Genomic DNA, 26,897 nt, shown 5'->3' with positions numbered 1-26,897 from the left:
TGCCCAAATTTTAATATTTCTGTGATAATCAAGAAATAAAAAGGAATGGCAGAGTTACCTTTCTATTAACCTTAATTACATTAGCACACCATATAAAAAATATCTCCCTAGTGTAGAAGGCAATGGCCTTTCTCAAAGCATTCACATGTTAGTTTGTTCCTAATGCTACAGTTGAAAATCTCTGACATCAATCTTCATCGTCCATAGCAGCATCACCATGTTGCTTGTCAACATCCTCTCTGATTTCTCCATCGCTCTCTTGCAGCTCAGCAGAATTTTCTCGGACAGGACTGGACTGTGGTTTCCTCTCCAATGCCTCATCATCATCAGATTCTGACCATGCCCGCCTCCTCCTACTTGTTGATGAAGGCGCAGGCTTCTCCCAAGAAAATAAAACAAATTTCAGCCAGCAAATAAAAGGAATATTCCATTTTGGACAACTGGAGCTCAATATGCAAAATTAATAACTTGAATAAAAGAAAATTCAAATTAAAAAATATCCCAGTTTCACTTTCATTGATGATTCACTGATGATAACACCAAAAGACAGCCCAGTGATGAATCACTAGTGTCAGCAACTTAATGCTAACAAACTAATAAACCTCCCATAATTATCTGCAACTTGTCAGGCACGCTATTAAAACCAAGACCACCTAAAAACATGTGATAAGTATTCAAATAGCAAATTATCAATGCATTTAAACTGTTGGACATAAGATTGTGAACTTCCAACAGCAAAATTGTGATGATATCTGATTTAGATAATGTAGCTAGGTTTCATGATGAAAACATTCTTTGCCACACTGAATAGTAAGCAAAAAATAAAAACTGATAACAGTTTCAAACATTCTTACTGCTTCATCCTCCGCATCAGAATCTTCAAGCCCAGCTGCTGCAAGAAGTTCCTGAGCATTTTCTTCTGCATTTTCATCATAATCATTCCCTTGGCTTCTGTGTTCCCTGTAATTAATATTGGCATCTTCATCTTCCAGTTCTTCATGATCATCCATCATGTCAGCTTCATTTTCTTCCATTTCATAGTGTGACTTCGAACTCTTATCCTTCCTTCTCTTCTTTCCACCTTTTCTCCTTCTCTTCTCACTATGCCCACCCTCATCATCATCTATTTCAGACCTATCCCTCCTCTTAGAAGCAGGTGTACTACTCTTCCATTGCTCCTGGAGGTGCCAAAATATCAGAAACTCATTCTTAAAGAATGTGCAGATTTCAGGAAAAAAAAAAAAAAACTATAGTCCATCTTTTATTTGGGTATTTCGGATCTGTTTCTTGAAATGAAACAGAGGAGAAAACTGAAGAAAATTAAGAGGGGCTTCAATACCCAGGCTCTGATACCATGAAAGAAAAGAGGAAGAAGAGATTTGTGTAATAATAGCTTTATTAATTTTCTTAAGCTGTGTGATGTATTTATATACAATTATAGATAAGATATACATGATCAATAAAATATATATGATTATAGGGATTGACCCAATCCCTAACTTAATAGGGATACATATCTCTATTCTAACAATTACTAATCATTGTTCTCCTAAAATAGCCTGGAAATTAAGCAGATACTTTGATTTCATGCAAAGGTGCAAGATTACATAAGGCATCTCATTGGCTCATTGCATCACTTATAGAGGAGTAAAATCTATATAGTCATGATAAAATCTTACAGCCACAAAACCCATAAGAATATTCCACAGAAATGCATATTAATTACATACATCAAAATTAAAATGGAGGATTTTTTTTTCAACTTTATACACAATCTTAATAAAGATAGGATTTAAATTTTAGTACATCAATACCTACAAAATTTTTTAGCAAACTTTTACCTTTACACGCTCAAAATGCTCCTCTTGTTGCCGCACCCGTTTTGCTTCATCTTCCTGCTTCCTCCTCTCTAACTGTTCACACCCCACAACCAAAAAGAAGAAAGAAAAATCGAAGTGCTGATATTATTAGAGACTCCGCTCGTAAAAGTTGACGATGGCATAAAAGTTTACGATGGATATGGTAAAAAGCAAGTTTAGGGCAGTAGACCTGAAATTTCCTTTGTTCTTCTGCTTTACGACGGGCTTCCTCGGCCAATGCCATCTGACGAGCCACTTCCTGTCTCTGCCGGTTCTGCTGCTCCTCACGCTCAGCTGCTTCACGATGAACTTTTGCAGCATCGAGTAAATGCTTACAATACTCAACATGGGTGTTGATTTTCTTCTCATCAAACCCATGAAAGTGAAGGTTGGAAGAAGCAGATAACTGACTGAATAAACGAACAGCATTTTCCAGCTCATCAACTGTTGAGCGCACCTGTAATATTACAAAAATAAATATACCAAGAAATCATGTCAAACACTTGCTTCTAGTCTGATTAGGTTGCAAATAATTTGAGCTTTCACAAAGATACATTAATAATAATCAAGCAGTAATAAGGCTTTACTTGCTGGTAAGGACAAATTTGATTTCATTTGTTATGATCAAGAGCAAATGAACAAAAATGGCAATGTAAAAGAGGCAACATAATAAAGCCTTATTCCGATTACAAGCATTCTATTTCATGATGTTTGGCTTAGTCTTAATGGTTTCCAGACAAACTAAGCCCAACAGTCTTCAAGGTCATCAGATTAGTCCTAAATTGGTTTGGCACGGTAAATAGTAATACAGCTTTGTCTTGTGAATCAGGTTCATATAGAAGACCTTCTGATGTAGAACCAAGAACGCTCAAAAGGAGAAAAGACAAAAACTCTCAAATTTGATTAATTCCCCATTGTCAATAATAATCAGCTCCCTAAGAAAATACTAAATCAATCTACCTAGGAATATCAAACAACACTAACTAGGAAATTCTAAGCAATAGAATTCCTAAATAATTAAAATAATACTTCCTAATTAAATTTCCTAAATAATAGAAACTTATGCTTCCTAATTGTACTAGAAAATCTGAATTAAATATCTTAATTTTACAATGAAAAATTAAATCAATATAATTCATAAATTTTGTTTCCTTGACTGAATCACCTTCATTTTGACCTTGCAGCACATCACCTTGAATTATTGCGATCTCCTCACTAATGCCATAATTAATCTTCAACAGTCCTGATCAAAATCAGAATTCACCAAGCCCTTCCACAAATTGCACTTCCCTCTTCCACTCATCCATTTCGACAAATGTTTTTATTCCATACTTTCTAGACACTTTCTCATACAACTTGATTCAATGCAAGAAACAGCCCATCTTGCTGCAATAACAGTTCCCTTAATTTTGATACAGGCAAGCAAAATAGCTTCCCATCTCAACAAAAATCTGGCTATGAGTATATCAGCAATTTCCCCATTCTCACATTCATCAAAAAAGACTAAAACGTTCACCTTCTTGGTTATAACCAAGACTGCATCTCACTATCCCTATACTTAACATGATAATAATATTGACCAGCAGTGATACTGTTTTGACATACAGTGCTTAGGCACCATGTTTTGAATACTTAACACCCGTATCAAGATAGAAGAAAAGGTTAAAGTTATTCTCCTGTAAGTAATAAGGGACCTGGGAGCCACAAACAGAAAACAAAAACAATTCACAAAAATCATAACCTCGTCTACTGTTCTCTTCGTCTTTTGTAGTGTAGATGCTGAGAATTTTTGCATTGCAACTCCTGCATCAAACCTTAGTATGTAATTTGAAGGTGCCAAGTGGATAGCTCTTAGTAAAGTTTTCTTGCAGTCCTGCCACTGTTCAGCTTCATAATGTGTACGGGCCAAATAGAGGAGAATTTGAGAGTCCGTATTATAATAGAACTTGCGCAGACAATTTTGATACTGCAACAAAAGGAGTGCCATCAACACATGTATGCAGTAAAAAAGAAAGAATGTTTATCACGTGCATACACGAACATACATAACTGCATAAGTGGAATAACATGAGATTAACTCACCATCTTCACAGCTAATGCAAAATTGCCTTGAGCAAAATAAACATGTGCCAAATTTATCCACACATCTGGCATCTGGACAAAAATGCTTCCACTTGCAGCCTCCTGGACCTACATCATTAAAAAAATGGACAAAAGATCCAACAGAAAAGGAACGGCGGGGACTGGGGAATAGAAGCTAAAAATTTATATAATCCAGAATGTATAAAACTACTTGAATAACCTGTGTAAAAAGATCTTTTGATACATCAAAATGTCCTTTTTCTGCCAAGACTACTCCAGCACCATTGGCAGCATACAAATTAGCTGTATGCTGAACTAGGACCTATAATGCCAAAGATTATAGATGCACTATAAGGATGAAGTTGCACTAACAAAAAATATGGCGCTAAAAACAGAAAGACAGACAACTTGTAATTTCCATGTGTTCCAAGATTATATACAATTAAGTCAACCTCTGCTCCTTGTCATACTGCCCAACCACTTAGTAAGATACTTATGGCACCACAACGGCATTTGCATTTCAGACTTAAACAATGACAATGATTATATTATCTTTCAAAAGAAAAAGATAGAAGGAAAAGGAGGAAAAACCATGTTATGGAAAGTCAATCATTATATTATTTCTGTGTATATTTTGTATTCTGTATTCCTATTTAGGATTTCTTATTTAGGATTTCTTCCTAATTAGTATAACACAATTATAGGAATCAATTGTATATAAATACCCATGTACAGATTAATTGATATCAATGAGAATCATCTCTTTCTACATGGTATCAGAGCAGGCCATCTAGGGTGACTATTTGTTCTCACCACCCAGCTCAGGAGAGACCTTGGCCGCCGACCGGCCGTTTCGACTCCGATCAACATTGCCAGCGTCGCCTCAATCCCCTCATTCCACCACTGTGTGCTGTTGCCTGATCCAGTACACCATTAAAGGGCTTCTGAGGTTTGGCTCTCAGATCCTATTTCGGTATTTACTTGATTTGTGATTTTGGATTATTTTGTTGCTGTCAGCACTTTGGATTAGCGTTTCGGTTAGTTTTCTTTGTCTCAACAAATGGCAGACAATAAGAATGTTATTTCTGATGTGATTCCGATGATGACTAAGATCACGGAACACAAACTTAATGGTTCGAATTACCTGGAGTGGAGTAAGACTGTTAGGGTCTACTTGCGTAGCATTGATAAGGATGATCACCTTACTAAAGATCCACCTACTGATGATACACAACAAACTTGGCTAAGGGAGGATGCTCGGTTGTTTTTGCAGCTTCGGAACTCGATTCACAGTGAGGTAATTAGTTTAATTAATCCTTTGAATTTGTTAAGGAATTGATGGATTACTTAGATTTTACGTATTCAGTAAAGGAATATCTCCGTATTTATGATGTTTGTAAGGCATTCTACCGTCTTGAGAAAGAGAATAAGTCTCTCACGGCTTATTTTATGGATTTTAAGCGGGTATATGAGGAACTTAATGTATTGTTGCCTTTTAGTTACGATGTGAAAGTTCAAGAGCCCAGGAGCAAGCTGGTGTTATGAGTTTTCTTGCGAGCCTTCCTTGAGTATGAGGCGCTAAATCTCGATTCTTTCGATTACGAGATTTCCTCTTTGCATGAAACATTTCACGGGTCCTTCGTGCAGAGTACCCAATCTTCACACGCGGTAGTGCTCTTATTAGCCGTAATCCAAATGGACAACGAGGTAATAGAAGAGGAAGTAGAGGAGGAATTACGAAGAAGTAATCAGCGTAATGGAGAGGCTAGTTCTAATCGGGACTCAAGAGGAGTCATTTGTTATTATTGTCATGAGCACAGCCATACAAAATATAATTGTCGCAACTCGGAGGAAAAATCAGCGATCACATATGGCAAATATGGTAACAGAGGATTCTCTGATATCTTCTTACGAGAAAAGCTGTTTTGGTATCTGCAGAGGATTTTGCAGATTTCCCGATGTCGAGCATCTCTAAAGCCTACCAGTTCCCCTATCACTGGATCGTTGAGTCAGGTAAATCCACTACATGCCTTGTGTCTTCCTCATCCAAATGGGTTATTGATTCTAGTGCAACAGATCACATGACAGTAATTCTAGTCTTCTATCCGCTTTTAGTCTAATCCCACTTCCTCTCTTGTTACTTTAGTGATGGTTCTACTTCTTGTGTCATGGGTTCAAAGCTGCGAATCCGACTTCGTCAATTTCTTTGTCATCTGTTTGTGTCTATCAAATTTCTCTTTTAATCTACTTTGTTAGTAAACTTACTCGTACCTTAAATTGTTCTATTTCCTTTTTTTGATCATTGTTTGTTTCGGGATCTTACGTGAAGCGATTATTGGTAGAGGGCGTGAGTCGGTGGTCTCTACATTCGGAAAATCATGTACCGCGATCGCTTGTTTGCTCCGATCTGTAACACCTCTTGAAGCTCATTGTAGATTGGGTCATCCTTCTTTGTCTACCATGAAGAAGTTGTGTCCTCGATTTGATCTTTATCGATACTAGAATGTGAGTCGTGTCGGTTGCAAAACATCATCGTTTGCCTTTTGTGTCTAGAGTCAATAAGCGGGCTTCATCCTTTTGAGTTAGTTCATTCGATGTTTGGGGTCCTTGTTACATTACTTCTAAAACTGGATTTCGTTATTTTGTTACTTTTGTTGATGATTACTCTCGTGTTACTTGGTTATATTTAATGAAGAATCGTTCTGAGTTGTTTTCTATCTTTTGTGCCTTTTGTAATGAAATCAAAACTCAATTTAATATTTCTGTGCGCATATTAAGAAGTGACAATGCTAAAGAATATTTTTCAGCACAATTTCAGTCTTATATGACACAAAATGGCATTCTTCATCAGTCTTCCTGTGTGGATACCCCATCCCAAAATGGCGTGGCCGAAAGAAAAAATCGGCATCTTCTTGAGGTAACTCGTGCTCTTCTTTTTCAGATGAAAGTTCCTAAACACTTTTGGGCAGATCACGGTTTCTCGGCATGTTTTTGATCAATCGTATGCCGTCTTACATCCTTAATGGGGATATTCCTTATCTTTGCTTTGTTCCTACAAAATATTTGTTTCTGTTGAACCCGTATTTTTGTTGTACTTGTTTTGTATGCGTGATGTTCGTCCATGAGTTACTAAATTGGATCCAAAGTCTCTCAAATGTGTCTTCCTTGGGTACTCCGGATTCAAAAAGGGTACCATTGTTTCTCTCCTACTCTTAATCGTTATCTTGTTTCTGCAGATGTCACATTTTTGAGTCCACTCCATTTTTTCTCAATCATCCGTGTATGAGAGTCGGGGAGGAGGATGATATCTTAATATATCTTGTCCAACCAATGTCTAGTCCTCTCTCACGGCTGTTTCTTACGTCTCTAGACCTACTCGGCCTCCGTTGTTCATGTTTATTCCAGAGATTGGAGATTCTTGACTCGGATCCTCCACCGGCTACTTCGTTGGGAGATCCTATACCTCATCTGATCATGATTACGATCTAGATTTACCCATTGCTCTTCGTAAAGGTAAACGTTCATGTACTTACCCTATCTCTTCTTTTGTTTCTTATAATCAATTGTCTTCTTGTTCTCGATGTTTTGTTACTTCTTTAGACTCTGTTCCTATCCCTAATCATTGGTGAGGCCTTTGTCTCATCACAGCTAGTGTCTTTGCTATGAAAGAGGAAATGGAGGCTTTAGATGCTAATGGTACATGGGAAGCTGTTGCCTTGCCCACCGGTAAGAAAGCTATTGGTTGCAAATGGGTATTCTGATGAGGTAAATCCTGATGGTTCTGTGGCTAGGTTAAAAGCACGCCTTGTAGCAAAAGGATATGCTCGGACATATGGAGTTGATTATTCGACACTTTTTCTCCTGTAGCTAAACTTATACATTAGCTTGTTTATCTCTTTAGCGACTACATATGATTGGCCCTGCACCAATTGGATATCAAGAATGCTTTCCTTCATGGTGATCTTCGGAGGAGGTGTATATGGAGCAACCACAGGTTTGTTGCTCGGGGAGTTGGGTAAAGCTTGTAGGCTTGGAAGTCTCTTTATGGCTTGAAACAAAGTCCTAGGGCTGGTTTGGGAGATTCGGTGAAGCGATGCAGAATTTGGTATGCAAAAGAGTAAGTGTGATCACTCGGTATTTTATAAGCAATCGAAATTTGGTCTAATTCTCCTAGTAGTCTATGTGGATGACATTATCATCACTGGGAGTGACTCTGCAGGTATTTCATCTCTTAAAACCTTCCTCCAAACCCAGTTTCAGACCAAAGACTTGGGATTATTAAAGTATTTTTTGGGTATTGAAGTTATGAGAAGTAAGAAGGGTATTTTCTTGTCTCAAAGAAAATATGTCATCGATCTATTGACAGAGACAGGAAAATTAGGTGCTAAGCCTTGTAGTGCACCAATGACTCCAAATTTACAAATGTTAGCAGGGGATAGTGAGTTGTTTGAAGATCCAGAGAGATACAGGAGATTGGTAGGAAAATTGAACTACCTTACTGTCACTCGTCCTGACATTGCTTATGCCGTTAGTGTGGTAAGTCAGTTTATGTCTTCCCCAACTGTTGCTCATTGGAAAGCCTTGGGACAAATCTTGTGCTATCCAAGGAGCTCGGGAAGAGTTTTGTTATATGGTAATTATGGGCATTTGAATGTTGAATGTTTTTCAGATGCCGACTGGGCTGGATCTAAGGTTGATAGGAGGTCAACTACTGGATATTGCGTTTTTGTTGGAGGAAATTTGGTGTCTTGGAAAAGCAAGAAGCAGAGTGTAGTTTCTCGATCTAGTGCTGAATCCGAATACAGAGCCATGGCACAATCAGTATGTGAGGTAATGTGGATATTTCAATTACTAGATGAGACAGGTTTTAAGACCCTCCAGCCTGCGAAATTGTGGTGTGATAATCAAGCTGCTCTCCATATTGCTTCTAATCCGGTATTTCATGAGCGGACCAAACATATTGAGATTGATTGTCACTTTGTTCGTGAAAAGATTCAACAACAGATCATCTCAACAGGACATATCAAAACTGGAGAGCAGTTAGGAGATATTTTCACAAAAGCTCTGAATGGAGCTAGGATTGACTACATTTGTAACAAGTTGGGCATGATTAACATCTATGCTCCAACTTGAGGGGAAGTGTTATGGAAAGTCAATTATTATATTATTTCTGTGTATATTTTGTATTCTGTATTCCTATTTAGGATTTCTTATTTAGGATTTCTTCCTAATTAGTATAACACAATTATAGGAATCAATTGTATATAAATACCCATGTACAGATTAATTGATATCAATGAGAATCATCTCTTTCTACAAACCACAAGTTAAATTATCAACAATTGATATGCATAATGTTATCAATTTATTGGATCAGAGTCCAACTACGTAGCAAAGCACATACATGCAAATCAATATAGAAAAGTTATAGAAGCATAATGTCATAGCTATAGAAAGCACTATAAATGACAGCATTTTAACCGGAGAAAAGACCCAGATGATGAGGAAGGCTGAGGAAGAGGACGGAATCCATACTCTGGTGTATAGTTCCTTGGCTTTCTCCAAATGGGTAGCCTCCAACTTAGGATTTCTTTTCTCATTCCGTATTGCAGCAAAGTAGTTCCAGTTTCCCTTAACAATGCCAATAAGTGAGTAAGACGCATACGGAGTGACATACAGTAAAAATGAGAATGCATACAACTGCCACAAAAAGCAGTTACAAAAATGTGGATGTAGGGAGAATGACAAGGCATCTGAAAACAATTCACAGAAGCAGGCAGAAGATATGCACCAGAGAGAGAATAGCATAAGAATCCTTCCCATCAGTTGCTTCACTGGCAGCCCGAAAGGTTTCTTTCGCCTTAACCCACTCATCATTTTTCAGCTCCAAATCACCAAGCATTGATAACGCATTCGGACACTTGTCATTCACCTTCAGAGCCTCATTAACCTATAAAAAGAAAAGGCTAGTCGTCAATTGAAAAAGAAAAAAAGTTATAAACAATATATAAAAATAGAATTCTATAGATGAGACAAATAACCAGTTCAATGCTTAATTGAAGATTATTTCGAGCTTTTGCAATGGCAGCCAGCCTCAAATAAGCATCCACATAGTCTGGATACTGCAAAAAGAAATCAACAAGTTAATAGAAGTCTGGATCATGCTGTATGTCTAAACGCAGACCTAAATGTAAGACAATTGCGTATTAAAGCAATAAAAGCATCTAAGCCAACATACTAAAGACTCTTAGAAAAAATTGAAGAAACAATGCAAACAGAAAAGCTATGTTACTCCGACTCGGTATGGGTGTCAGAAATAGGTACATATCTGTGTGTCAGACTTATGAACTTTCCAAATAGAAAATACAGTAAGGATCTAAATTTGGACATGGGTGCTTGGATACACTAAATAGGGTAAAAGGGTTGAAGTAATTTATCCAAAAGGGGGCAGCCACAATTAATTGTCATCCGCAACCATTCGACTCTTGAAATATTCAATGTTTTTTTAACTTGTTTTGTGCCCATCTTTAATTCAAAGTTGCATCTCTTTTTAACTTTTTTTTACCTATCCTTTAATTCAATATACTTTTCATCTTGAGATATCTCTATCACTCGAGTGTCTGACTGCTTGAATACGTGTCGAACACATATTTCATGTCATATCCTATGTCGTTTCTTGTCATGTCGACACGGGTATGGCAAGGTAAAGTGAAGAGTCAAGAGTATCAAAGCAGGAAAGTACATGAAAAGATTCCTCACATTACTTGAGTGGCCTTTTTATACTTTCACTTAGGAAATTATATTGCTAAAAATAGAAATTTGGTCCTACATAATTTTAATGGTGGAATGAGAGATTTCTGTGACTAACCAAATTGCTTGATATGAGCAGTTTGGTATGATAGGATTTGGTTTATTGAAGGCAAGCATTAGAAATAACTAGTCAAACCACTAGAAATATCACAGCAAAAGGCATAAACTTTCAGAAGTCAAGTAGATGACAGAGTTGTTTGGCATAGTTTGGTCAAGCAGGCAATAAAGAAAGCTTCTGAAATAAATCTAGATCTGCTATAAACAATGAAACAATGTAATAATGAACTAAAACTGTCTATAGACACCACAATGTGAATAACAAAAAAAAAATTCAGAAAATGCAAATGAGTGATTGAACGTGGCGAAATCATTAGATACAACCTAAAAAGTATTAGATGAATGTACTCTGTTGGAATTAATGAGATTTTCCCTTAATTCATGGGATATGTCCAATGTTGAAAAATCTCATAATTATAAGAAAATCATGTGGTTGATTAGCAAAATCATTGGCTTGATATGCTTATATAAATGAAAGATTTATGGCTGATTGATCAGATGCTATGGATATCTTGTATCTTCCATTATAAATATGAAATCTTATATATTGTATAAATGACAAAAGTGAATGATATGCAACTCTTTGAGATTTTGTGGCCGTGAATGTAGGTTTTCCGTAGCTAAACCATGTAAATCCCTTTCTTGTTATTTCTTCTATCCTTTCTATCACTCTAAATTTCAACATGGTATCAGAGTCTAGGACTTGTGCCAAAGCTATATTTCTCCCTCCTTCATTTTAGCCTAAGGTTTGACCGGTTTGAATCCAAATCTATTTTTCTCCCATATTCTCCTTATTCTTCATTTTAGCCTAGGATTTGATCCCAAAGCTATTTCTCACAAATTCTCCTTCTTCATGGATTAGAGCCTAGGTATTGAGTCCCTTCTTTGAAATTCTCCTTCCTATTTTTCTCCTTTTTTTCTTATGAAAAACAGATAAAAAAAAGGAAGCTTTATGATGGATCTACAACTTCAGCAAAAATCTCATCAACGGGGAGTGCTGCAATTAATGAGATTTTCTCTTAATTCATGGGATATATCTCACATCAAAGAATCTCATAATTATGAGAAATCAAGTGATTGATTAGCAAAAAAGTCATTGGCTTGATAGGAATGCCAAAAATATCTTTTATCTTCCATTATAAATATAGACTCTTATGTATTATGTAAATGACACAAGTAACTCTTTGAGGCTTTGTGTCCATGGACATAGGCTCTCTGTAGTCAAACCACATAAATCCTTCTTATTTTCTTTTATCTTTTATATCATTCTAAATTTCAACATACTCCATAATTTCTCTCAAGATCTTACTAAAATTTTCACTGAGAAGTACAAGATTAGATAAATAATCAATAGAAACAAGATCCTGATTTAAAAATTACTATAAAGAACAATTAATCAAGCTCGTGTATTACAGCACGTCTAAGATTGCAACAAATCAATCGCAACTCAAGATTATGAATCAAAATGAAGTTGTGCCCTTTTACTTCCACTTTTCAGTAAGTAGCATTATCTATCTATGAATCAACTAAAGGAAACTCAAGTTTATGCAGGCAACTATGATGTTATTTGTTAAACCCAAAGTTACAGCCAGTAGGTTTACTGACTACTTTGAAGCCATAGATTGTATTCTATTATGGAAAGTCAATCACTATATTATTTCTCTGTATATTCTATATACTGTATTCCTATTTAGGATTTCTTATTTAGGATTTCTTCCTAATTAGTAGAACACAATTATAGGAATCAATTGTATATATATACCCATGTACAGATTAATTGAAATTAAGAAGAATCATCTCTTTCTACATGGTATCAGAGCAGGTCATCTATCTAGGGTGACTATTTGTTCTCACCACCCAGCTCCGGAGAGACCTTGGCCGCCGACCGGCCGTTTCGACTCCAATCAACATCGCCGGCTTCGCCTCAACCCCCTCATTCCACCATTGTGTGCTGTTGCCTGATCCAATATACCATTAAAGGACTTCTAAGGTTTGGCTCTCAGATTCTATTTCAGTATTTGCTTGATTTGTGATTTTGGGTTATTTTGCTGCTGTAAGCACTTTGGATTAGCGTTTCGATTAGTTTTCTTTGTCTCAACAAATGGCAGACAATAAGAATATTATTTCTGATGTGATTCCGATGATGACTAAGATCATAGAACACAAACTTAATGGTTCGAATTACCTGGAGTGGAGTAAGACTGTTAGGGTTTATTTGCGTAGCATTGATAATGATGATCACCTTACTAAAGATCCACCTACGGATGATACACGACAAACTTGGCTAAGGGATCATGCTCGGTTGTTTTTGCAGCTTCAGAACTCGATTCACAGTGAGGTAATTAATTTAATTAATCACTGTGAATTTGTTAAGAAATTGATAGATTACTTAGATTTTCTGTATTCTAGTAAAGGAAATATCTCCCGTATTTATGATGTTTGTAAGGCATTTTACCGTGCTGAGAAAGAGGATAAATCTCTCACGGCTTATTTTATGGATTTTAAACGGGTATATGAGGAACTTAATGTATTGTTGCCTTTTAATCCTGATGTGAAAGTTCAGCAGGCCCAACGGGAGCAACTGGCTATTATGAGTTTTTTTGCAAGCCTTCCTTCAGAATATGAGACTGCTAAATCTCAAATTCTCTCCAGTTCTGAGATTTCCTTTTTACATGAAACGTTCACACGGGTCCTTCGTACAGAGAGTACCCAACCTTCATAGCCTGCCAGTAGTGCTCTTATTAGCCGTAATCCAAATGGACAACAGGGTAATAGAAGAGGAAATAGAAAAGGAATTACAGATAACAGAAGTAATCAGCGTAATGGAGAGGCTAATTCTAATCAGGACTCAAGAGGAGTCATTTGTTATTATTGCTATGAGTCTGGCCATACAAAATATAATTGTCCGCAACTTCAGAGGAAAAATCAGCGATCACAGATGGCAAATATGGCAGTAAAGGATTCTACAGTATCTTCCTCTGAGAAAACTATTTGGTATCTGCAGAGGATTTTACACAGTTTTCCCAGTATCAGGCATCTCTAAAGCTTATAAGTTCCCCTATCACTGCGATCGCTGAGTCAGGTAAATCCACTACATGCCTTGTGTCTTCCTCATCCAAATGGGTTATTGATTCTGGTGCGACAGATCACATGACAGGTAATTTTAGTCTTCTATTTGCTTTTCAGTCTAATCTCACTTCTTCTACTGTTACTTTAGCTAATGGTTCTACTTCTTGTGTCATGGATTCTGGAACTGCGAACCCGACTTCGTCAATTTCTTTTTCATCTGTTTTGTGTCTACCAAAATTCTCTTTTAATCTACTTTCGGTTAGTAAACTTACTCGTACCTTAAATTGTTCTGTTTCCTTTTTTCCTGACCAGTGTTTGTTTCAGGATCTTACGACGAAGCAGATTATTGGTAGAGGACTTGGGTCAGGTAGTCTCTACATCCTGGAAAATCATGTACCGCGGTCGCTTGTTTGCTCCAGTACCTTAACACCTCTTGAAGCTCATTGTAGATTGGATCATCCTTCTTTGTCCACCATGAAGAAGCTATGTCCTCAGTTTCAGTCTTTATCAGTACTAGAATGTGAGTCGTGTCAATTTGCAAAACATCATCGTTTGCCTTCTGTGTTTAGAGTCGATAAACGGGCTTCATCCCCTTTTGAGTTAGTTCATTGTGATGTTTGAGGTCCTTGTTCTGTTACTTCTAAAACTGGATTTCGTTATTTTGTTACTTTTGTTGATGATTACTTTCGTGTTACCTGGTTATATTAAATGAAGAATCGTTCTGAATTGTTTTCTATCTTTTGTGCCTTTTGTAATGAAATCAAAACTCAATTTAATATTTTTGTGCGCATATTAAGAAGTGACAATGTCAAAGAATATTTTTCAGCACAATTTTAGTCTTATATGACACAAAATAGCATTCTTCATCAGTCTTCCTGTGTGGATACACCATCCCAAAATGGCGTGGCCGAAAGAAAAAATCGGCATCTTCTTGAGGTAACTCGTGCTCTTCCTTTTCAGATGAAGGTTCCTAAACACTTTTGGGCGGATGCAGTTTCTAAGGCATGTTTTTTGATCAATCGTATGTCGTCTTCTGTCCTTAATGGGAATATTCCTTATACTACTTTATTTCCTACAAAATCTTTGTTCCCTGTTGAACCCTGTATTTTTATTGTACCTATTTTGTGCATGATGTTCGTCCACAGATTACTAAATTGAATCCAAAGTCTCTCAAATGTGTCTTCCTTGAGTACTCCCGGCTGCAAAAAGGGTACCGTTGTTTCTCTCATACTCTTAATCATTATCTTGTTTCTGCAGATGTCACATTTTTTTAATCCACTCCATTTTTTCCTCAATCATCTGTGTATGAGAGTCAGGGGGAGGAGGATGATCTCTTAATATATACTGTCCAACCAATGTCTAATCCTCTCCCACCTATTCATTCTGTCTCTAGACCTACTAGACCTCCCGTTGTTCATGTTTATTTCAGGAGATTGGAGATTCCTGACTCAGATCCTTCACTAGCTACTTCGTTGGGAGATCCTGTACCTCATACTGATCATGATTCTCATCTAGACTTAGCCATTACTCTTCGTAAAGGTAAACGTTCATGTACTTACCCTATCTCTTCTTTTGTTTCTTATAATCAATTATCTTCTTGTTCTTGGTGTTTTGTTACTTCTTTAGACTATGTTCCTATCTCTAATACTGTTGGTGAAGTACTGTCTCATCTTGACTGGTGTGCTGCTATGAAAGAGAAAATGGAGGCTTTAGATGCTAATAGTACATGGGAACTGTTGACTTTGCCCACTGGTAAGAAAGCTATTGGTTGCAAATGGGTATTTACAGTAAAGATAAATCTTGACGGTTCTGTGGCTGGGTTAAAAGCACGCCTTGTAGCAAAAGGATATGCTCAGACATATAAGGTTAATTACTCTGACACTTTTTCTACTGTAGCTAAACTTACTTCTGTTCGCTTGTTTATCTATTTAGCAGCTACATATGATTGGCCCCCGCATCAATTGGATATCAAGAATACTTTCCTTCATGGTGATCTTCAGAAGGAGGTGTATATGGAGCAACCACCTGGGTTTGTTGCTCAGGGGGAGTTAGGTAAAGTTTGTAGGCTTCGGAAGTTTCTTTATGACTTGAAACAAAGTCTTAGGGCCTGGTTTGGGAGATTCAGTGAAGCTGTACAGGAATTTAGTATGCAAAAGAGCAAGTGTGATCACTCAGTATTTTATAGGCAATCTGAGGCTGATCTAATTCTCCTGGTAGTCTATGTGGATGACATTGTCATCACTGGGAGTGACTCTTCAGGTATTTCATCTCTTAAAACCTTCCTCCAAACCCAGTTTTAGACCAAAGACTTGGGATTGTTAAAGTATTTCTTGGGTATTGAAGTTATGAGAAGTAAGAAGGATATTTTCTTGTCTCAAAGAAAATGTCATCGATTTATTGACAGAAACAGGAAAATTAGGTGTTAAGCCTTGTAGTGCACCAATGACTCCAAATTTACAACTGTTAGCAGGGGATAGTGAGTTGTTTGAAAATCCAGAGAGATACAGGAGATTGGTAGGAAAATTGAATTGCCTTATAGTCATTCGTCCTGACATTGCTTATGCCGTTAGTGTGGTAAGTCAGTTTATGTCTTCCCCAACTGTTGCTCATTGGGAAGCCTTGGGACAAATCTTGTGTTATCTGAAGGGCGCTCCAGAAAGAAGTTTGTTATATGGTAATCATGGGCATTTGAATGTTGAATGTTTTTCAGATGTTGACTGGGCTGGATCTAAGGTTGACAGGAGGTCAACTACTGGATATTGCGTTTTTGTTAGAGGAAATTTGGTGTCTTGGAGAAGCAAAAAGCAGAGTGTAATTTTTCGATCTAGTGTTGAATCCGAATATAGAGCCATGGCACAATCAGTATGTGAGGTAATGTGAATACTTCAATTACTAGATGAGACAGGTTTTAAGACCTCCCTGCCTGCAAAATTGTGGTGTGATAATCAAGCTGCTCTCTATATTGCTTCTAATCCGGTGTTTCATGAGCGGACCAAATATATTGAGATTGATTGTCACTTTGTTCGAGAAAAGATTCAACAACAGATCATCTCAACAGGACACATCAAAACTGGAGAGCAGTTAGGAGATATTTTCACAAAAACTCTGAATGGAGCTAGGATTAACTACATTTGTAACAAGTTTGGCATGATTAACATCTATGCTCCAACTTGAGGGAGAGTGTTATAGAAAGTCAATCACTATATTATTTCTCTGTATATTCTGTATTCTGTATTCCTATTTAGGATTTCTTCCTAATTAGTAGAACACAATTATAGGAATCAATTGTATATATGTACCCATGTACAGATTAATTGAAATTAAGAAGAATCATCTCTTTCTACATATTCAAATCATCCATAGAAATCACTTTAACTTGATCTTTCTTTCCAAGATGGCATTTTAGATAAACAGAAACAGAGGAGAAATTGTGCTTATCCAAATGTGCAGACACAGAAAATATGTACCTTAAACAATATGAGACGGTATAACACACTTGCAGTTTCTGTGTTATGCATCTGCTCAAGTAATCTGGCCAAATTAAATAATGCTGTGACTTTATCCCAAGGTAGCTCTACAACAAAGCCATCTTCCTCCAATCGATGAAATAATTGCATGTCTTTGTATTGGAGAATAGATGCAGCTGCATCAACTGTATATGTCTTTGCTTGACTATCAAGGAAAGCACGCCATATTCCATCACCTAGAGCCTCCTTGAAAGTTTCCAGAGCAAGCTGTTAAATAACAAGATGTCAAACTATTTTTCAACTTACGATAAAGATTTAAATATCAGGAAATTAAACGTAAAAGAAGAGGTTTAAACTCAAGAGAAAATGGATAAAACAAAACACAGGAAATACACTTGCATTTGATCCAATCAAAAGAGAACTATACAAACCTTAAGTTCCTCTCTTTCAAAATAAATAACTCCAATATTATTAAGCACTTCTATTGGCACTTCTTGACCTCCCTTTTTCAGAAGACTGTATGCCTGTACAGTAAGTCTGATTTATACAAAATTGACATGACAAGATAGAGTTCTTCAATTGCACAAATACAAACACATTCCCCAAAGAGTAGCAGTAGTAAATCCTCACAGTTTTGAAGGCATCAAGAGCAGCTCCTGCATCAGATGAAATTAACAATTCACCCAGGTCGAGAAACGCCTACACCATAGTTAAAAAAATAAAGGAAACATGATTAATGTAAAAAATTAAAAAAAAAATATATATATATATATATATATAGTTCACCACATGTAGCTGCTGAAGGCAAATGGTTGACATCCATTATATTCTAAGATGACTGAGTCACACTTCTGAATGTTTAAAATCCTTTACAGCTCCTTTTTATTTTGAGCAACAAATTTTCCCTTCTTTTTACTCCAAAAAGTCCACTTCATACAGCCAATTCTTTTTAAAAAAAATAAAATAAAATAAAAAGCTCAGGCTGTCCAATGTGAGAACTTTTGAGGTTGATAGTCGACCAATGAATTTCAATATAACCAGGCTCTTAAGCATATTCAGGACAGCATTCCCTGATATATGAGTGTTAAAAGCGAAAACAAGTCAACACTCAGCAATTCATCTTAGTTTACAATTATGCACAGTACGGCTGTTCAAACATCCAATAGATCTGATGGACCCAACGAAACCAAATCAATTTTTTAACAGTTTCTATTGCAATTCTGTGGATTAACAGTTTGTCCGAACTTCCAACATGAATTTTCTGGGTTGGTTTCGGTTATACATATTAGTAATCCAATGCTGGGGACTGTCTGTTACCTGTGCATCACGTGGATCAATTTTTGTAGCCTTCCTCAAAAGTTCTAGAGATTTCTCAGTCTGCCCAAGCTGAACATAAATATGACCAAGAACCTAAATTTGAAAGTAAATATTCAGTTTCAGTGTAAATAGAAGATTCAAAAGAAATAAAAGAAGAAAAAATAATAAGATGAAAAACGATTCTAACACCATTTTTTTTTTTTACTCACTTTCAATGTCTCACAATTATCAGGGTAGACCTCCAAAACCTTTTCAAAATTTGATAGTGCATTTTTAATATCTCCCAACTTCAGTTGTACTTGCCCCAATCCTGTTAGAAATAACCAATGTTAGAAACAGAATTGGTGAAATAAGAGAGAATGAATCAAATAATCGTTCCACTTTATTTCTCACAGGTATAATATGCAAAATACAACAATAATGAACCTCATCTTAATATGTCTGAAACTTGCATTTAAATTAAAGAGAGACAGTTTAAACATAGCCACAAGATCAATAACAATGTGTCAACATAATAAAAATATTTATGAACAGTATTAACGCGCAAGTTTTGACCACCAAAAAAAAAAATGAAACACAGAGAAAGAACAAAAGCTAATTTTCACCAACCATAATATGGAAACACAAATTCACTGGGCTTATTGATTTCCTTCACAGATGCCCAGTAGTACCTAGAAGCTGTTTCATAGTCCCCCTACAGTCAAGAGAATTGAATCATTCAAGTGAAGAAAACATTAAAAAGAAGGCCAATACTTTGCTCACAGTTAATCATAGACCAATAAACAGCTGCAAAATTATCAGATCTTGGGGATACTAGACATTAATATGCACAACTGTTTGATTGAAATTTATGAATATTCTGTTGCAAAAACTGAATTATAGATCAATGCACATTTAGGCCATCAGAACTGGTTCGTAAAACCAGACAACCATTAATAGAAAGCAGAGAAGCATAGGAAACAGATTTTCAGAAAATATAATTACAAATATGAATCGTCATATACTTTTATAATATCATTGAGGCTACATAGAAAGCAAAAGAAGACCAAAGTTATAATGCAAAGAGTCCTTTAAATAGTTTGTCTTATCTTGCATCTCTTTCAATCAAATTTTTGTAAAACCAGAATACACTTGATTTCAATTATAAAATATGGATAGCATCCAAACCTTGCTATGGTAAGAGCGTGCTAAATTGTAGTAAGAGTGTGACTTTGTTGGTCCATGATTGGTCACGGCAAGTGCAGTTTCAGTCAGTTGCTCAACTAAAAAGTGCTGACCAGTGAAGAAAAAGTGATTTGCTAGATAATTCAGTGCCATTGCACAGTAGGGGTATATCTCAAACGCCTTCTGCATTTTTTCCACCCCTCTCCTTATTCCAGCAGCTGTGAAGTATCAGATTAGGTCCCTCAAATAAGATATTACTATGGACAAACAAAAAATGAAAAATTACTATTAGCTGACCTTCATTTGTTTGCAAATCCAAAATTGCAAGGGCTACAAGAGCTTCAACATTTTCTGGATCTAACTGGATACAAAAATCAGGAAATATATGAATACCAGCATCAGTAAGAAAAATGCAACATATACAGTTGGTAACCATAAGTCCAATGCATGTAGATCACATCACTTGCCTGCAAAACCCGTTCAAATGCTTGCGATGCTTTTTTAAAATTGCCCATTTTATAGTAGCAGTGACCTATACCCAGCCTAACAGCTCCAGGACAATTAGGATACACTTGCAAAGCCCTCTTACCAAATGTCAAAATAGCAAGTTAATCACATGTTAGAAAAATTATGTCAGATACAGGATTTCTCACAACCCATGTCAATTCATATTCAGAATAGAAATGAAACACATTGAAAAAGTAGCATTGCTTCTTGACAGAAAACGAAAAGGTAAAAATAACAAACCTTGTACGATACCAAAGAATCACTGTAATGACCACGGTTGTACTCGACGCATGCCTGCAAATATCCAAGGTAAGTTATTTACATAAACGGTACTACCCTTCATGCTCACGTGCTCTCAACAAGTTGCCATGGTCTCTCTTCACACAAACATAAGAACTGGATCACATCTCAAATTCATTCTCATATCTGATTAAACTGTCATCTACAACCATCACCAACTTCCATTTCTCAACCAAATTAATTTATATTTAGTATTTTTGCTACAATGTCTTATTCATATCACACATCTAACTTTTTACTGTGTTAGACACAATAAGGAAGCATCAATTTTATGCCTATACTAAATATATTTAGGATGTAGCTCAACAGACAAGATAGCCTTTGATGAATAGCAAGATATTCAAAACTACAATGCAAATAAAGAAAGATAAGATAAGGATTTAACAAGAAGTCAAGACTAGCTGTATGTGATGACACTTGGATAATGAGGCTTTATGTGATGTTGTACCAAATGGATGTTGGTCATGTTCTCGTTGGTAGACCTTAGCTGTTTGATCATGACACGGAACATGAGATGAAACCTAATGCTTATTCTCTCCACAAAGACAATAAGAGGTACACCCTATATCCTCTTAAGGAGAAGGGCCAGCAAAAAATGAAAAAATCAATGTATGTGCTGAAAGGTTTGAAGCTGAAAGTAGTGAAATGGAAGTCAAGTACGCTTTAGTAAACAAGCTATTGGAGAGTGACCAGATTGAGGAATCACCTCAATACCCCACTGAAATTCAGCAACTATTAAAGGAATTCAAAGAGCTGGTTAGTGAGGATTGCCAAAAACCTTACCACCTCTACAGAGCATTCAATCATGGTTTCAAATTGTGATCACAGTCGCACGTAACGGAAATAGGTCTATAACAGCCGTAACGTAATGGTAACAACCTGGTGCTACGCAAATTTTTTTGAAAGATTTGCAAAGTTCATAAAATGGCTATATATTAGTAGATACAAGTAAAACTAAAATACACAACTATAGAATAAGCACAAATAGATCAAATAAAGACATTAAATCTATTATGTTTAAACATCATTAGCATTAAATAATTTATAACTAGAATAGAGATATTAATGATAATCTTAGCTTAGCAAACAATAAGGGCGAAAATTTATAGAAGAAAAGAGAAATTTGGGTGAAATTTTGAGATAATATGAGAGATATAGCAGCTATGGAAGAGGGAACATGTAGACAAAGAAAAGAGAACCAAAATAACACTATTTCCATGTGATTGCAGTATAGAAAGTAACGGCCGTTTGTAACGGCCGTTACCATTACGTAACGGTTGTAACGGCCGTTACACCTGCAACTCTAAATTTAACTGTAAATAAGAGTGTATCACGTTTGAACCATTCCAAAATCTTTAAATAATGGCCGTTACGTAACATAACGACCGTTATTTGAAGTCATGCATTTAATACTCCATCAATTTGGTACATGGAGCATCTTTACCAAATTTGCTAGCATATAGAATGCCTCCTGTGCAACAAGATGAGATACAAAGACAATTTGAGGAGTTATTGGAGAAGGGTTTGGTGAGTGAAAGTAAAAGTCCTTGTGCTTGCCCAGCTCTATTGGCTCCTAAGAAAGACGGCTCATGGAGGATGTTTGTGGACGTGATAAACAAAATTACAATCAAGAATCATTTTCCTATTACATGATTGGAAGAAATGTTTGATCAACTAGCTGCTTCTGAAGTGTTTTCCAAGATAGATTTAAAGGGCTGATATCATCAAATTAGAATGAGAAGCATAGATGAATGGAAGACAACTTTCAAAATAACAGATAGTCTACTCAAATGGTTAGTGATACCATTTAGCCTTTTTAATGCACCAAGCACATTCATAACGATTACTTGAGCCTTTCTTGAATTCTTTTGTTGTGGCTTATTTTGATGACATTTTGATCTATAGCCACAATAAGAAAGAGCACTTGAAACATCTGCGACAAGTTTTGGAAGTACTTCAAAGGGAGTAGCTCCATATAAACTAGGAACAAAATGCAACTTTATGTAACCAGAAGCAGTATTTCTTGGTTTCATTGTGTCTGCAAAAGGTTTGAAAGTTGAAACCAGATCTAAAAAAAAAAGATTTGAGCAATCATTGAGTGGCCATCACCTAAATCTATCAAAGAAGTTCAAAGTTTTCATGGTTTGGCATCATTTTATTCAAGATTCATTCAACATTTCAGTTTTATTACGAGTCCTATAACTGAATCTTTGAAAAAAAAAAAAAGAGGTGAATTTGAGTGGTCCCAATCTGCACAAACAGCTTCTGAGTGAGTGAAAGCCTTGATGACTGAAGCCCCAATTCTTGCACTACCAGATTTTGAGAAGTTGTTTATTCCCGAGTGTGATGCTTCACAAATGGGAATTGTAGTAGTTCTTAGCCAAGATGGAAAACCTTTGGAGTTTTTAGTGAGAAGTTGACTAGCTCTAGAAGACGTTATTCAACTTATGACCTAGAGTTCTATGTTTTTTAGCAAGGGCCATTCGTCATTGGCAGCACTGCTTAGGCTAAAACGAGTTTGTGGTTTATTCATCATTGAAAGCACTTGAATTAGTAAACAGGAGCTTAAACGAGTTGAACCGGACATCTATGCAAAGTATCTCCAAGCTTACTCATGAGAACTGAGTTTTTCTCTAATCTGGGAAGACTAAGGCAGGAGTATCTTAAGTCCCATTCAGTTTTGGATTTTATTCAATTTCCTATTCAGTTTTGAATTTTACTTAGTTTCCTATTTAGTTATGAATTTTATTTAGTTTTCTTTTCCTTCTTCATTTAGGGTTCTCATGCTTTAAGTCTTTATTAATTAGGATTATTTTCTGATTTTGAATAGGATTTATCCTACCTAGTTATTTTCTGATTTTGAATAGGATTTATCCTACCTAGTATAAATAATGTTGCTAGCAGACATATCAGCAATGTGGTTTTTTTTTTTTTAATTCAAAATTTTATCAAAAGGTATTTTACAAATCCTAATTATATTTTCTCTATTCCAACCACAATCAACACTCTTTTAGTCCTAATTATTGAGATCCGATTGTCTTAAACTCTTTCGCTGCAGCAGCATGGAAACAATCAGTCATCATCCATCATTTTCGGGCACTATCATGACAAATTTACAATAGAGAGAAAAGCAAGCTTTCTAGATAAGATACACAATAACATTACAGGGACCCATATACAATCACTAACACAATCAATTGCATAAGGAAAGATTTAGTATATGTTATACCTGACCCAAAAGAGCAGATACATTATCACGGTCTCCCTCCAGAACGATCTTAAATGCATTAGATGCCTGTTCTAACTCACCCTTGGCCAGTAACAGCTGACCTGTAATGGGTAGACATAACATGATCTTAGAGTCTTCAGGGCTTATGCAGGGAAAAACTTAGAAGAAGGCTCTCCCTAAAAGTGAGTAATTGCTTGCAACCAAGGGTTTGACAATGTAGATTCTTCTAATACACCAACCACCAAAGAATGATTAATAATATAATAGTACACAGGTGAAAATTGAGTTCTAGACTTCCAGTCCATTAAGGATTCAGAAGAGAAGCATTTTTTATGTCAGGCAGAAGAAAGAAAATAGAAAATAGTTCTTGCTACATGCAATTCATAACAACAATAATAGATGTGAAAACAGATTCAAGTACCACATAACCAAGTATTCAATGAGCCATATATTCTAAGGCATACATGAAATGGAGATATATCAACTAGTTCAACAAAGAGAATCAAACATTGAAGTTGACATAGAACGAATCAAACATTGAAGTTGAACATGGTACACAAAGACAACCAAATGAAAAAGAATAAAAAGGGAGAAAAGTTCTACAATGATTGGTGATCATTATAAAAACATCTGCAAGTTTAAGATACCCATTTGATCAATTATTCGGTCATGCTTGATAACAGATATTTTTCTACTGCACCTTTCCCAACCCATGTAGAAGGTTCGTGCATGTCAATCCTTGAAGCTTTATTGTAGTATTTGGTGGCCTGTATAAAATATTCCTCCTTTTCTCTCTGTTTTGTCTCGATTTTCCCAAGATAGCTATAATAAGCCCCTAAAGCATTTAGGATGGCAATCCTCTCGTATCTAACATCAGCATAATATTCATCAATTTCTGCAATAAATTAAAATATATATATATAATACATATCAGATGATATGAATACCAATTTAGGTTAGTTCGGGGAATTACTGTAATTCTGACAACATCTATTAGCCTCGTTGGCAACAAACAAAAAAGAATCAACACTGGAATAAAGTTAACAACAAAAATACCATGACTGGATCCTTCCTCCAATATCTGGCGGAATTGATCAAGTTTCCCTTGTTTAAAGTACTCCCTCTGCATCAAATGAATTATATGTATATAAATAGGACATTATTATAGCTAGAATAAAATCAAGAAAAACCAACAACACAGTAACCAAAACACCAACAAATTTAAATCAATTCTCAAAAAAAGAAAAACAACAGCATAATAGCTAAACTAAAATCGCGTGACTGAGCAAAAGGAAATAATTCTAGTACCCTAATCATTATATCAGTGCCCTAAATGTTCTCAATGTCAGTTCTAGATGACAATTCGCCATTAACAGCAGACAGTATATGATAAATTGAACCAAAAGGCAACTGATAGAAAAGAACAAACCGCGATGATAAGCCAAAGATCAAGAGGAGCTTGCTCGGCTTTGAGGATATCAAGGATATCAGAGGCGTCCCTAGGGAGCTGATCCAGAGCCACCCTCACCTCCTCCTCCGAGTTCTGCACCGGAATGTACACGGACGCCATTGATGGCTCTCAAACAGAATGAGAAAAATAAATTTAAAAAGAAAAATCCCTAGCGCCCTCTCTCTTGCTCGCTGGTTCCTTTGGCGGTATGATGGCGTTAAAGAAACAGAGACTCGAAAGCAGAATTTTAGTACTGATTGGCTTGCAGCAAGTGACAATGGTACCGAATCACGACAAAAAATATAATTTAACTCCTTTAATTAAAAAAATAAAAATTGAAATTATTAATTTAATTCTAACGTGTATATATATATATATATATTTGTGTACCATTCAATTTTTATATTTTTTACAAATTTTAATTTTCATTTTTTATAATTATATTAATTGAAATTTTTTAACTTTAAAAGTTAATATTTATATTTATATTTATCCTTAATTAAAATTTTAAAAATATAATAATCACAATATTATTTTATATATAAATTATTTTTTTGGAAGCAAAGCAACGCTCAATTACATTTTAAAAAAATTCATTGTACTTATATGTAGAAATTTTTAAATTTTGAAGAAGCTTTATTATATATAGAATGTTCATCATATCTATATTTCTTTTTTAATATTTTTATTTAGAGTATTGTTAATATTATTTTAAAAAATGTTTAATTTAAAATATTAAAATTTTCTACCTAACACGTGTGTTTTTTTCTATATGACAAAACTTTGTCATTTTATTTATCCTTTAAAAGTAATTATATTTTTGGATAAGTACACTTTAATATGATTAATAGAGGCATGATTTTTTTTATTTAAAGGTTTTTATTTTTATTTAAGTATAAAATTATTAAATGGTATTAATATATGGTAAATTTTCTTATAATAAGAGGAAAATATAGTTAAATGGTCAAGTTTACTTATCATATCAACTTAAAAGTTACGTCAATGTATATTAATTTCATTTAATAATTTTATCTTTAAGTGATAATAGCATAACAATATTAACTTTTAAATAAAAAAAAAATTCTAACCCATATTAATAAAACATGCAAATTATAGAATATTAAAATATATTTATTTCTTATATTTTTTACATCAAAAAATTATCTTTTTACTTCTGTTTTTTCATATTTTATATGTTAGAAACCGCTAGACTTATAAAAAAACTAATAAGTTGAACAATAAATATAATTGGTCGTCCATTGAAATATGTTCCCATTAATAAATCAAACCAAATATCCAATCAATTCAATTGGACCTTTAAACCACGGTAGTTATTTTTTTTTTTTGTAAATGATTTATTTTAAATTTATTGGTGCAAATATGTGTTAAGATGTTGTGTTTTAAATATGTTTTATGTTTTTATCTAATAAAACTGTTTTTTCATTCTAAAATATTACGTAAAATATCATAGAAAAATAATAATTATATTATTTCGGCAAAAGGCTATTTTTAGCCCCTAAAGTTAAGATCAATAGTCATTTAAATCTCTAAAGTCTTTTTAGGTCTATATAAGCTCCTCAAATGTT

The 26,897-nt window shown here is 35.3% G+C and overlaps 1 protein-coding gene across 2 annotated transcripts; it reads right to left on the bottom strand.

Moving 5' to 3' along the window:
- On the bottom strand, positions 1-25,590 carry LOC110655499 (protein CTR9 homolog). Of its 2 annotated transcripts, XM_058129762.1 has the most exons (24): positions 25,291-25,590; positions 24,918-24,984; positions 24,562-24,756; positions 23,862-23,962; positions 20,573-20,626; positions 20,293-20,409; positions 20,123-20,186; positions 19,829-20,043; positions 19,271-19,355; positions 18,871-18,971; positions 18,662-18,754; positions 17,975-18,043; positions 17,776-17,868; positions 17,345-17,611; positions 9,983-10,063; positions 9,733-9,891; positions 9,477-9,572; positions 4,162-4,263; positions 3,942-4,049; positions 3,601-3,825; positions 2,050-2,316; positions 1,842-1,913; positions 855-1,178; positions 1-379 (listed from the first exon to the last, which is right to left on the bottom strand). In XM_058129762.1, the coding sequence occupies exons 1-24, from the start codon at positions 25,429-25,431 to the stop codon at positions 188-190; spliced, it is 3,288 nt and encodes a 1,095-aa protein (XP_057985745.1). In that variant the 5' UTR covers positions 25,432-25,590; the 3' UTR covers positions 1-187. The 2 variants fall into 2 exon arrangements, with proteins under 2 accessions (XP_057985745.1, XP_057985744.1); XM_058129761.1 differs by lacking the exons at positions 20,293-20,409; positions 20,573-20,626; positions 23,862-23,962; ... (1 more) ...; positions 24,918-24,984; positions 25,291-25,590 and having other exon boundaries at positions 1-376; positions 20,123-20,276.
- Between the last annotated feature and the right edge of the window lie 1,307 nt (positions 25,591-26,897).

Source organism: Hevea brasiliensis, chromosome 11 (assembly GCF_030052815.1).
Source record: "Hevea brasiliensis isolate MT/VB/25A 57/8 chromosome 11, ASM3005281v1, whole genome shotgun sequence".
In the NCBI taxonomy this organism is placed as follows: Eukaryota; Viridiplantae; Streptophyta; class Magnoliopsida; order Malpighiales; family Euphorbiaceae; genus Hevea; species Hevea brasiliensis.
Note: the sequence above shows the minus strand (reverse complement) of the source record. Positions and strands in the feature narration are given on the sequence as shown.

Bases quoted from the DNA above. Each gene is read 5' to 3' on its own strand.
- LOC110655499 (XM_058129762.1), bottom strand. From the start codon at position 25,431: ATGGCGTCCGTGTACATTCCGGTGCAGAACTCGGAGGAGGAGGTGAGG. The intron at 2,317-3,600 runs GTTATGATTTTT...GTAATATTACAG, and splicing joins CGAAGAGAACAGTAGACGAG to GTGCGCTCAACAGTTGATGA. The intron at 1,179-1,841 runs GTAAAAGTTTGC...TGGCACCTCCAG, and splicing joins AGCATTTTGAGCGTGTAAAG to GAGCAATGGAAGAGTAGTAC.